The 11,431-nt window shown below is 41.2% G+C and overlaps 1 protein-coding gene across 2 annotated transcripts; it reads left to right on the forward strand.

Annotated features, from left to right (window-relative positions):
* On the forward strand, positions 1 to 9,405 carry LOC115198279 (interleukin-13 receptor subunit alpha-2-like). Of its 2 annotated transcripts, XM_029760146.1 has the most exons (8): positions 2 to 246; positions 652 to 782; positions 1,152 to 1,305; positions 1,762 to 1,861; positions 2,165 to 2,340; positions 2,610 to 2,743; positions 7,186 to 7,324; positions 8,470 to 9,405. In XM_029760146.1, exons 1-8 carry the CDS (start codon positions 165 to 167, stop codon positions 8,511 to 8,513), a joined length of 960 nt encoding a protein of 319 aa, XP_029616006.1. In that variant the 5' UTR covers positions 2 to 164; the 3' UTR covers positions 8,514 to 9,405. The 2 variants fall into 2 exon arrangements, with proteins under 2 accessions (XP_029616005.1, XP_029616006.1); XM_029760145.1 differs by lacking the exon at positions 8,470 to 9,405 and having other exon boundaries at positions 1 to 246; positions 7,186 to 7,444.
* Positions 9,406 to 11,431: the final 2,026 nt, after the last annotated feature.

An 11,431-nucleotide genomic window follows, 5' to 3' on the forward strand; every position in this document is an offset into this window, starting at 1 on the left:
ATTACCAGCAGTAATCCGGATCTTTTTATAACCCCTGTGATCGAGACATCAATCACTATCCTGTGACCAATCAGATCAGAGGCAGTTGCATTGTTCTCTCAGTTTGGGAGGCCACTGCTTGACAATTCTGAGAACCTTACCTTTGGAATTCCGTACAGGACAACATGATTTTGAAACATTTGAAATGTATCTTGGTTCTACAATACTTTATTCATTTGGTCGCAACAGAGACTGCAGCTGAGAAAGGTAATGCAATTGTGTAGACTTTACATTACCTTTAAGTCATACTGTATGTGGCACAAGTTGTTTAATCATTTTCAGTAGGAAAGCCTTTTATGAAAGTACATGTTGGATTCCTGAGCCAAATCTGCATCCATTGTAACATGTTATTTTGACAAGGACTACGATTATTAGCCTATTCTTTTTGATGTAGCCTAACTATAAATCATATGGGTTATTCTTGTTGTGTGGCCTTGATGCTTTACCCCCGTGAGTCATATTGTTCAGAAATTGTAACTAGGGTCTACACCAAACAGATTTGTGGATCAGGCATACCAAGGATGATGTATATAGTTATAGCATATATAGCAGTTGGTCATCACATAGCCATACAGAGTAGTTTACACTGCTCGTCTTTTGTCACCTCTTCAGCTCTCCCTGAGCCGCTCAACCTGTCATTGACGTGGGAGTCTGAATTCCGTATAAAGCTGTCGTGGAACGCACCAGAGGATTTAGATGCATCATGCAAGGTGAACTACATGATCATTACAAGGATCGGAGAGGTGAGTCGACTGTTTCACTCGGGCCCATGAAAGCGACATTTATTTTAATACAAATATTAATTTGGAATTTATTTAAATACAGACTGGTTTGTACGCATAGACTGAATGGGAACACATATTCATGCATATAATAGAAAACAATTCCTGCAAAATATGAATCACAATTCAATATATATCAAAAGCCAAGTAAAATATTTATTCACCAATTTCAAAACTTTTCTTATAGCTACTTTATAAATTACAACGTCTTAAAGTATGAGAAACATCTGATATGAAGTGATGTTAACCTGTTGGCCATTTTAATATACACCATAATAATTTAAGATATAACACTGAATTTGAAATTACAGATAACATTTTTCTTTGCAGAGGAGGCCCAAAGTAGAGACAACTTTCAAGTTGTATAAAGAGTATAGATTCGCTATGGAAGATGCAGTGAATTACACAGTGCAAACAAACCCCAAACACTGTACAGGCAGAACCATAAGCAAACCTGTCAGCAAATCCATCACTAAACCCACAGGTAGGTAACAATCACTGGGGCAAATCCTAACTTTGAATATTCACTCAGTCTCCCACTGAAATCATTGCATGACTAAGTGAAAAGTTGACTTAAGTGGAAGGATTTTTCCCTATATGAATTGGGACAGGTGAAACCCCTCTGAACTATATCCAATGTGTCTACTATAATATGAACAATGTGCTGCGATTAATATTGTTTTACATGTTTGAAATTCCCTTGCATTTAATTATAGTTTACGGTAGGTAATGTTCATCCAATAAAATATTGAACAAAGGGTTGAGCAAACAGCCACACAGCTTAAGGCTATGCTCCTAGTAAAGTGTTACCAGAGAGGATGGAAAACCTTAATAGGTCAACATTTAAATCTCCATCTCTCTCTTTGTCTGATCCTATTTGTGTAGTCTGCCATGAGTCTGTGTTCTCTCTCTCTCTCTCGCTCTCTCTCTCTCATAACAGAGTTGGTGAAGAATTTCCAGTGTTCCCTCTACTCCTCTAAGGCAATGAACTGCAGCTGGCTCCCAGCCAATCAGGCCTCAGACCTCCAGCTCTACTATGGGTGAGAACTAGTCTACCTCCTGTCAAAATCCCCTAATCCATCCCTACCCAATTCAGCAGATAACAACTGAACTGGTAAAAGAACTCCTGGAACACTGTGAATATTTGTGTCAATTGAGCCTTGTCAGTTGATCTGTGCCAGTTGATCTGTGCCGGTTTAGCTGTGTCAGTTGAGCTGTGTCGGTTGATCTGTGCCAGTTTAGCTGTGTCGGTTTAGCTGTGTCGGTTGAGCTGTGCCAGTTTAGCTGTGTCGGTTTAGCTGAGCAGTGACAGATTGTCATCCCTCTCATCCCTTATGTTTCAGGTACCTTGATCCCTCCCACATAGCAGCATGCAGTGAGTACCAGAACAGAGATGATCAGAGGACAGGATGTCACCTGAAAGGATCCTTCCTTCAATATGACGTCTACTTCAAGGTCAATGGGACTCTCGATGGCTTAACTGTACAGAATAACTTCCTGGTGCTTCCTAGATATCATGGTAAGAATATCTCCATACCACATTTTTTAACAGTTAAAAACAAATGTTTACGATATCCTCATGGTATAATCTGAAAAACATTCAAACACATTTACCTCAGGAAGTGAAGTCAGTAAAAATATCTTTAATATAAAAAAGCTATATCTTTATGAAAATAGACCAACCAGTGAGTAATTATATGATACGACTATTCTCTCAAGTATGCAGTACTGTTTATTACCAATACTCTAATTTATCTAATGTTATACTGTATGTCTGATTCTCTTCAGTCAAGCCCCCAGCCCCTAAGGTGAAGATCACAGAGGAAGGTCAGAATCTCATCCTGAGCTGGGACCCTCCGGACATAGGCGCTGTCCACTGCTGGAATTTCATCTTAAACTACAACAAGTGTCAAGAGTCTCTGGTAAGCCCTGGATGTGTGGATATTTAGATTTATTTATGTCTCCCTTTATTTATCCAGGAAAACTAGTTCATAACAAATTCTTATTTACATTGACAATCTGGCAAGTGCAGTTATCTTTTATGCTTCCCAGAAAAGTGTTTCATTTAAACTTTGGTTATTAATGGGTTGCATAAATACTTCGGAAAGTATTCAGACCCGTTGACTTACTCAACATTTTGTTACGTTACAGCCTCATTGTGAAATGAATTTTTTTAAATCCTCAGAAATCTACACACAATAACCATAATGACAAAGAGAAAAAAGGTTAAGACATTTTTGCAAATTTACAAAAAATAAAAACAGATACCTTATTTACATAAGTATTCAGCCCCTTTGCTATGAGACTCACAGTTGAGATAAGGTGCATCCTGTTTCCATTGATCATCCTTGAGATGTTTCTACAACTTGATTGGACTCCACCTGTTGTAAATTCAATTAATTGGACATGATTTGGAAATGCACACACCTGTCTATATAACGTCCCACAGTTAAGAGCAAAAACTAAGCCATAAGGTTGAAGGAATTTGTGCGTAGAGCTCCGAGACAGGATTGTGTCCAGGCACAGCTCTGGGGAAGAGTACCAAAACATGTCTGCAGCATTGAAGGTCCGCAAGAACACAGTGGCCTCCCTCATTCTTAAATGGAAGATGTTTGGAACCACCAAGACTCTTCCTAGAGCTGGCCGCCCAGCCAAACTGAGTAATCGGGGGAGGGCCTTGGTCAGGGAGGTGATCAAGAACCTGATGGTCACTGACAGAACTCTAGAGTTCCTCTCTGGAGATGAGAGAACCTTCCAGAAGGACAACCATCTTTGCAGCACTCCACCAATCAGGCCTTTATGGTAGAGTGGCCAGACGGAAGCCACTCCTCAGTAAAAGACACATGACAGCCTGCTTGGAGTTTACCAAAAGACACCCAAAGACTCTCAGACCATGAGAAACAAGATTCTCTGGTCTGTTGAAACCAAGATTGAACTCTTTGGTCTGAATGCCAAGCGTCACATCTGGAGGAAACCTGGCACCATCCCTACAGTAAAGCATGGTGGTGGCAGCATCATGCTGTGGGGATGTTTTTCTGCGGCAGGGACTGGGAGACTAGTTAGGATCGAGGCAAAGATGAACGGAGCAAAATACTGAGAGAACCTTGATGAAAACCTGCTCCAGAGCGCTCAGGACCTCAGACTGGGGTGAAGTTTCACCTTCCAACAGGACAACAATCCTAAGCACACAGCCAACACAATGCAGGAGTGGAATTGAGACAAGTCTCTGAATGTCCTTGAGTGGCCCAGCCAGAGTCCGGACTTGAACCCGATCTAACATTTCTGGATAGACCTGAAAATATCTGTGCAGCAATGCTCCCCATCCAACCTGACAGAGCTTGAGAGGATCTGCAGAGAAGAAAATGAGAAACTCCCCAAATACAGGTGTGCCAAGCTTCTAGTGTCATACCCAAGAAGACTAAAGCAGGAAGTACCAGTGACTCGCTCAATACGGAAGTGGTCGGCTGACAATGGTCGGCTGATGTTACGCTACAGGACTGTTTTCCTAGCACAGACCGGAATATGTTACATATGGTATACTCCTCAAATGGCATTGAGGAGTATACCACCTCAGTCATCGGCTTCATCAATAAATGAATTGACGACATCGTCCCCACAGTGACCGTACGTACATATCCCAACCAGAAGCCATGGATTACAGGCAACATCCGCATCGAGCTAAAGCCTAGAGCTAACGCTTTCAAGGAGCAGGACACTATTCCGGACGTTTATCAGAAATCCCACTATTCCTTCAGACGAACCATCAAACAAGCAAAGCATCAATACAGGATTAAGATTGAATCCTACTACACTGGCTCTGACGCTCATCGGATATGGCAGGGCTTGAAAACTATTATGGACTACAAAGGGAAACCCAGCCGTGAGCTGCCCAGCGAGCGTACCAGACGAGCTAAATGTCTTTTATGCTTGCTTCGAGGCAAGCAACACTGAAGCATGCATGAGAGCACCAGCTGTTCTGGACGACTGTGAGGTAACTCTCTCAGTAACCGATGTGAGCAAGACCTTTAAACAGGTTAACATTCACAAAGCTGTGGGGCCAGACGGATTACCAGGACATTTACTCAAAGCATGCGCGGACCAACTGGCAAGTGTCTTCACTGACATTTTCAACCTCTCCTTGACCGAGTCTGTAATACCTATATGTTTCAAGCAGACCACCATAGTCCCTGTGCCCAAGGAAGCGAAGGTAACCTGCCTAAATGATTACCCCCTCGTAGCACTCACGTCGGTAGCCATGAAGTGCTTTGAAAGGCTGATCATGGTTCACATCAACAGCATCCTCCCAGATACCCTAGACCCACTCCAATTCACATACCACCCCAACAGATCCGCAGATGACGCAATCTCAATAGTACTCCACACTGCCCTTTCCCACCTGTACAAAAGGAACACCTATGTGAGTGCTGTTCATTGGCTACAGCTCAGCGTTTAACACCATAGTGCCCACAAAGCTCATTGCTAAGCTAAGGACCCTGGTACTAAACACCTCCCTCTGCAATTGGATCCTGGACTTCCTGACGGGACGCCCCCAGGTGGTAAGGGTAGGCAACAACACGTCTGCTACGCTGATTCTCAACACTGGGGCTCCTCAGGGGTGTGTGCTTAGTCCCCTCCTGTACTCCCTGTTCACCCACGACTGTGTGGCCAAACACGACTCCAACACCATCATTAAGTTTGCTGATGACACAACAGTGGTAGGGCTGATCACCAACAACGATGAGACAGTCTATAAGGAGGAGGTCAGAGACCTTGTAGTGTGGTGCCAGGACAACAACCTCTCCCTCATTGTGACCTCGACAAAGGAGTTGATCGTGGACTACAGGAAAAGGCAGACCGAACAGGCCCCATTAACATCGATGGGGCTGTAGTGGAGTGGGTCAAGAGTTTCAAGTTCCTTGGTGTCCACATCACAAACAAACTATCATGGTCCAAACACACCAAGACCAAGGGCACGGCAACACCTTTTTCCCCTCAGGAGACTGAAAAGATTTGGCATGGGTCCCCAGATCCTCAAAAAGTTCTACAGCTGCACCAATCGAGAGCATCCTGACCGGTTGCATCACCACCTGGTATGGCATCTGCTCGGAATCTGACCGCAAGGCGCTAAAGAAGGTAGTGCGTACGGCCCAGTACATCACTGGGGCCAAGCTTCCTGCCATCCAGGACCTATATACTAGGCGGTGTCAGAGGAAAGCCCCAAAAAATGTCAAATCCAGTCAACAAAGTCATAGACCGTTTTCTCTGCTACTGCACGGCAAGCGATACCGGAGCATCAGGTCTAGGACCAAAAGGCTTTTTAACAGCTTCTAGCCCCAAGCCATAAGACTGCTGAACAATTAATCAAATGGCCACCGGATTATTTACATTGACACCCCCCATTTGTTTTTTACACTGCAGCTACTCGTTGTTTATTATCTATAAACTTCACCCATACCTATATGTACAAATCACCTCGACTAACCTGTACCACCGCACATTGACTCGGTACCAGTACCCCCTGAATATAGCCTAGTTATTTTATTGTATTACTTTTTATTATCTTTTACTTTAGTTTATTTGGTAAATATTTTCTCAACTCTTTCTTGAACTGCACTGTTGGTTTTTTGGCTTGTAAGTAAGCATTTCACGGTTGTATTCAGCGCATGTGACAAAGTTTGATTTGATTTTGATTTGACTCGATGCTGTAATCGCTGTCAAAGGTCCTTCAACAAAGTACTGAGTAAAGAGTCTGAATACTTATGTGAATATAATATTGAAGTTTTTTTTAAATATAAATTAGCGAACATTTCTAAAAAACATTTTTTTCTCTGTCATTATAGGGTATTGTGTGTAGACTGATGAGGGGGAAAAAATAATTTAATCAATTTTAGAATAAGGCTATAACGTAACAAAATGTGGAAAAAGTCAAGGGGTCTGAATACTTTCCAAAAGCACTGCACGTCACTCAGTTGCGCCATTGTTATACAGGTTAGTCTCACGGAGATAATATTTCCCTATTTTGCAACAGGGAACTTTTCAGAACCTGTGTTTGTAGAAATACTTAATGATCCATAAACAAATACACTGATAAAGAGGCTTAAGTTTAGCTGGCTGCAGACAGAATATGGGTCAGATGAAGGGTTGGGCGTTCTGCTATTGTCAACATGAGACAGGCCATGTATGTGAATTACACCAATAAAAATAGAACTTTAGTCACTGGACAGTTTTTACAGACCTACTGAATGTGTTAGAATAAAGGGCTTTGGACATCTGCTGTGTGTTTGTGTGTGTGCGTGCATGGGTCTGTCAGTCAAATAGTACACTATTTGAGTTCCACTCATGGTTCTGTGTACGTTTCTTCCAGAGTAAGGAAATACAATTGGAACATGTACCAGTGAAGGTTTCATATGACAAGAGATGCCAGTACAGAGTCAAGCTTAAAGCAGTCTATACGAGATGGTGTGGGGAGGGAGGCAGCGACTGGAGCGAAGAGGAAATCTATGGTACTTTCTCCTCTTTCTTTCTCTACATTCTCTCCCTCTTTCAGAACACAGATAGTGATGTCCTGTAATTGTGTTACCAATTGGGTTACCATACCACCATGCTTCCGTTATCAAAAAAAATAGAAGACAAATAGAATAAAACATATCTAATATACCAGTAGTCTATAGTCTGTATAATAGTATATGTCGTTTTAAAAGAGTCCCTGCCCATCTTCTAAAAATGTCTGGAACGCTACCTCTTCAAAGAGTATCTTAAATAATCTTACAGCGCCCCCCCCCCAAAATATATATTTTTAATACTAACTCACTTGCTGTAATGGAAATTATATGATTAAAGGTTTGACTAAATGATTTCACCCTGAAAATGTATAACCGAGTGATTATAATGTTAATGTACTAATGTGTGTGAGTAGACTGTTTAAGACTAAGACACTGTTACCATTTCAAAATGAACAGGGCATAGTTGATAGGACGACCTTGTGAAAGGAACAGGAAAATGGGCCTCCCTAAGTTAGGGAGGGAAACAACTGCCCGAAAACAGCTAGGCTGGCAAAAGATAAGGAGACAAGTGGTCTGTGTACTGTGGAAAAATACAGCCGCCTAAAGCGGGGTGGAGTTCTCTACTGATGTAAGTTCATTTGTATGCCGAAATGTGTAATATACAAGGCTGTGTGCATTGTATGGATTTTAGAGCTCTCGTAAATAAACGTTCTGACCATTGTAAGCTGGGTCTCCGTCTGCTTCATTCAACCAGAATCTTACACCCTCTGGGGGGCAGACTGAGTAGTTAAATTGAAATTCGGTTTAAGAACATTGATAACTTAATTCACGTAACACTTGCCTTTTGTGAACTCGCACTTGACTTTTTTCTCCTGTGCTAGCACCGACTGCTGATAGCTACTTTATTGAGAAAAAATGTACTTACTATGACTGAGATATGTGGTTGTCCCACCTACTGTAGCTATCGTAAGATGAATGCACGAACTGTAAGTCACTCTGGATAGGAGTGACTGCTATATGATTCAAATGCAAATGTGTTTAGATTGAGTTGAGTGGAAAAGAGAAAAAAGAGGAAATGTGATTTCACTCAAGTAATTGCCATTTTGGTGGTGCATTTTGGGCTTATTCTTTTTGTTCTTTTTCAGGCGCAGAAATACGTTTTTCCCCAAGATTCCCCCAAGGACCTTAACTGCACTGCTTAATAAGAGTGTCCGGAGTGCGAGCTCTGCAATCGATCATAGATCAGCACTCCAACTCTGAAACCACTCATGACTGCAACTTTTCCTCTCTCTATACCTCTCTCTTTCCTTTCCTCTGTACTGCTCAAGCAGCTCTGGATTTCTGTGCAGCTGCTCTCTATGCTTCTCCACCCTAGCTTTTGATGCAGCCTTCTTTCTTTTCTTATCTGCCAAGACGTTTATCTGCCAAGATAACAAGAAGTTTAGATTAATCAGATTGTTCTAGATTATTGCACATCCCCTAAAGGGGCATTACACTCAAAAATGTAAAGTTTGGCACATGTTTGCACACTTCAAAAGTAGTCTTATGTCTCAAAAGTAGACTTAAAGGGATAGATCACCCAAATTACAAAAGTACATTGGATTCCTTACCCTGTAAGCAGTCAATGGACAAGGCAAGACAGCAATCCATGCTTTGGTTTATAGCACAAAACCAGTTGATATCCCTGATTTATAAGCATTTTCACATTCCATGTCCAAATCATCCCAGTGCCAAAATGTGATTGTCTAGCTCAATAAAGTTAGTTTAAGATGATTTGGACATGAAATGTGAAATATGCTAATATCACAGATATTCAGTTAAATTGGTTTTGTGCTATAAATGTTAAAAAGATGGAGACAGTGACCAGGTAAACAAAACCCAAGCATGGATTGCTGTCTTCTCTTGTTCATAGACTGCTTACAGGGTAAGGAAGCAAGCAGCATACTACCCTGTACCCCACTGCTGGCTTGCCTCTGAAGCTAAGCAGGGTTGGTCCTGGTCGGTCTCTGGAGACCAGATGCTGTTGGAAGTGGTGTCGGGAGGGCAAGTAGGATGCACTCTTTTCTCTTGTCTAAAAAAAAGATATATCCAAATGCCCCGGGGCAGTGATTGGGGACATTGCCTTGTGTAGGGTGCCGTCTTTCAGATGGGATGTTAAACGGGTGTCCTGACTCTCTGTGATCACTAAAGATCCCATGGCACTTATTGTAAGAGTAAGGGTGTTAACCCTGGTGTTCTGACTAAAATCCCAATCTGGCCACCTAATCATCCCCAGCTTCCAATTGGCTCATTCATCCCCCCTCCTCTCCCCTGTAATTATTCCCCAGATCATTGATATAAATGAGAATGACTTCTCAGTCAATTTAACTGGTAAAATAAGGGTTAAATTAAACTAACACAAATTACATATTGGTTTATTTAACTATCCATTTAAAACCACATCCCATGCCATTCATTGTGTAGATACATATATATGCAAAACCCCCAAAATGAATGAAAAAGATAAGCACCAAATAAGATCTGGAAATTATATGGTGTTGATATTTTCCTGTTGGTGTTGAGGCATACAGCTGGCATGGTGTTTGTATTCATCTTGTGAAAAGGAGAAAATAAAGAAATTAATAATTATAAGAATGTCTGGGTTTATGTGTGTGTGTCTCAGTCCGCATTGTTCCTTGAGGGGTTGTTTCATCTGTTTTTAAAGCTGTTTTTGATTGCCTAAGGTTACCTGAGGTGGAAGATAATTCCATGCAGTCATTGCTCTATACAGTGCTGTGCGTCTCCCAGCCTCTGTTCTGGACGTGGGGACAGTGACGAGACCCCCTAGTTACATGTATTGTGGGGTATGTATAGGTTTTTAGCTATGTGTTAACTGGCCGAACAGACAATTTGGTACTTTCAGCACATCAATACATCTTACAAAGACCATCAGGGATGCAGGAAATCTCATTCTTCATTCTGAACCAGGAGAGACTGACTTGCATGTTATTGACATTTGAGGGCCAGACGTGCTGCTCTGTTGTGGGCCAGCTGCAGCTTTTCTAGGGCCTTTTTTGTCGCACCTAACCATACAACTGGGCAATGGTCAAGATACGACAAAACCAGAGCTTGCAGGACTTGTTTGGTTGCATGTGATGTTAAAAAAGCAGAGCATCTCTTTATCACAGACAAACCTCTTCCATCTTTACAACAACAGAATCAATATGCTTTGACCATGACAGATTACAATCTAATAGAACACCAATAAGTTTAGTCTTTAGTGGAAAAGATAAACACCACAAGTCTGGAAATTTTTTGAATTGTTTGCATTGTTATAGCTGAGCCGGATTTACAAAACATATGGTCTAGGATGGGGACATCTGTTGACAGAACAACACTTTTGAGTTCTAAAAACATCAGATAAACTTTGGATTTTATTTGTAATGTGCCTTTAAAAAAATTATAAAAATGGTTACTTTTTTTTTTTAGCAGTGGTGGGACGCGAAAGGGTCATGCAGGGGTTGTGGTTGTTCAGATTTTTTTTCTTCAGGTTTTTGCACTCAAAATCACACTTTTCTAATAGAATAACAACAAAATTGGATGTGCTAACAATGCTTAAACCCCATCAGGAGACAATTTTTTTAGGTCTGGGAAAAACCTGAGAAAAATATATAATTGCAGTGTGGTTGCCCTTTAATTCAAGTGTGCATGAACCTTGAATTGTTGTTTGGTTAGCAGTGTATCTGTTGCGCACATAGTATGATGGAGTTGCATTGTACATGCATCAGAAACAGTTTCTATCATTACCGTAACTGAACTTTGAATTACTGTAACAGACAACTATATGGCATGGTATTGATAAATGAGCATTACGGTAATGAGAAGGCCAATAGCAAATTTAGCTAACCATGGCAGAAGCCATTATGACTCAGCTAAAAAACTTACATCATCAATTCATGATCTTTCTAATCTATTATACTGTAAATAGTTTCATCAATAAGTATTCTCAAACATAAATATTACACAGTTATGGTGATCTAAAATGGGTAAATGGTGTGTAAGAGGACATTTATCACATTAAAACATAATGAAAGAGAAAAGACTCGCTTACCTTGTAGCCATCTTTGA

This window comes from Salmo trutta, chromosome 8 (assembly GCF_901001165.1).
Source record: "Salmo trutta chromosome 8, fSalTru1.1, whole genome shotgun sequence".
NCBI classification, from domain to species: Eukaryota; Metazoa; Chordata; class Actinopteri; order Salmoniformes; family Salmonidae; genus Salmo; species Salmo trutta.

What these genes read in the sequence shown, in the direction of transcription:
- LOC115198279 (XM_029760145.1), top strand. Translation starts at nt 165, where the DNA reads ATGATTTTGAAACATTTGAAATGTATCTTGGTTCTACAATACTTTATT. An exon ending in AGAGACTGCAGCTGAGAAAG is followed by an intron (nt 247 to 651) that starts GTAATGCAATTG and finishes TCACCTCTTCAG; the next exon opens with CTCTCCCTGAGCCGCTCAAC. An exon ending in ACAAGTGTCAAGAGTCTCTG is followed by an intron (nt 2,744 to 7,185) that starts GTAAGCCCTGGA and finishes CGTTTCTTCCAG; the next exon opens with AGTAAGGAAATACAATTGGA.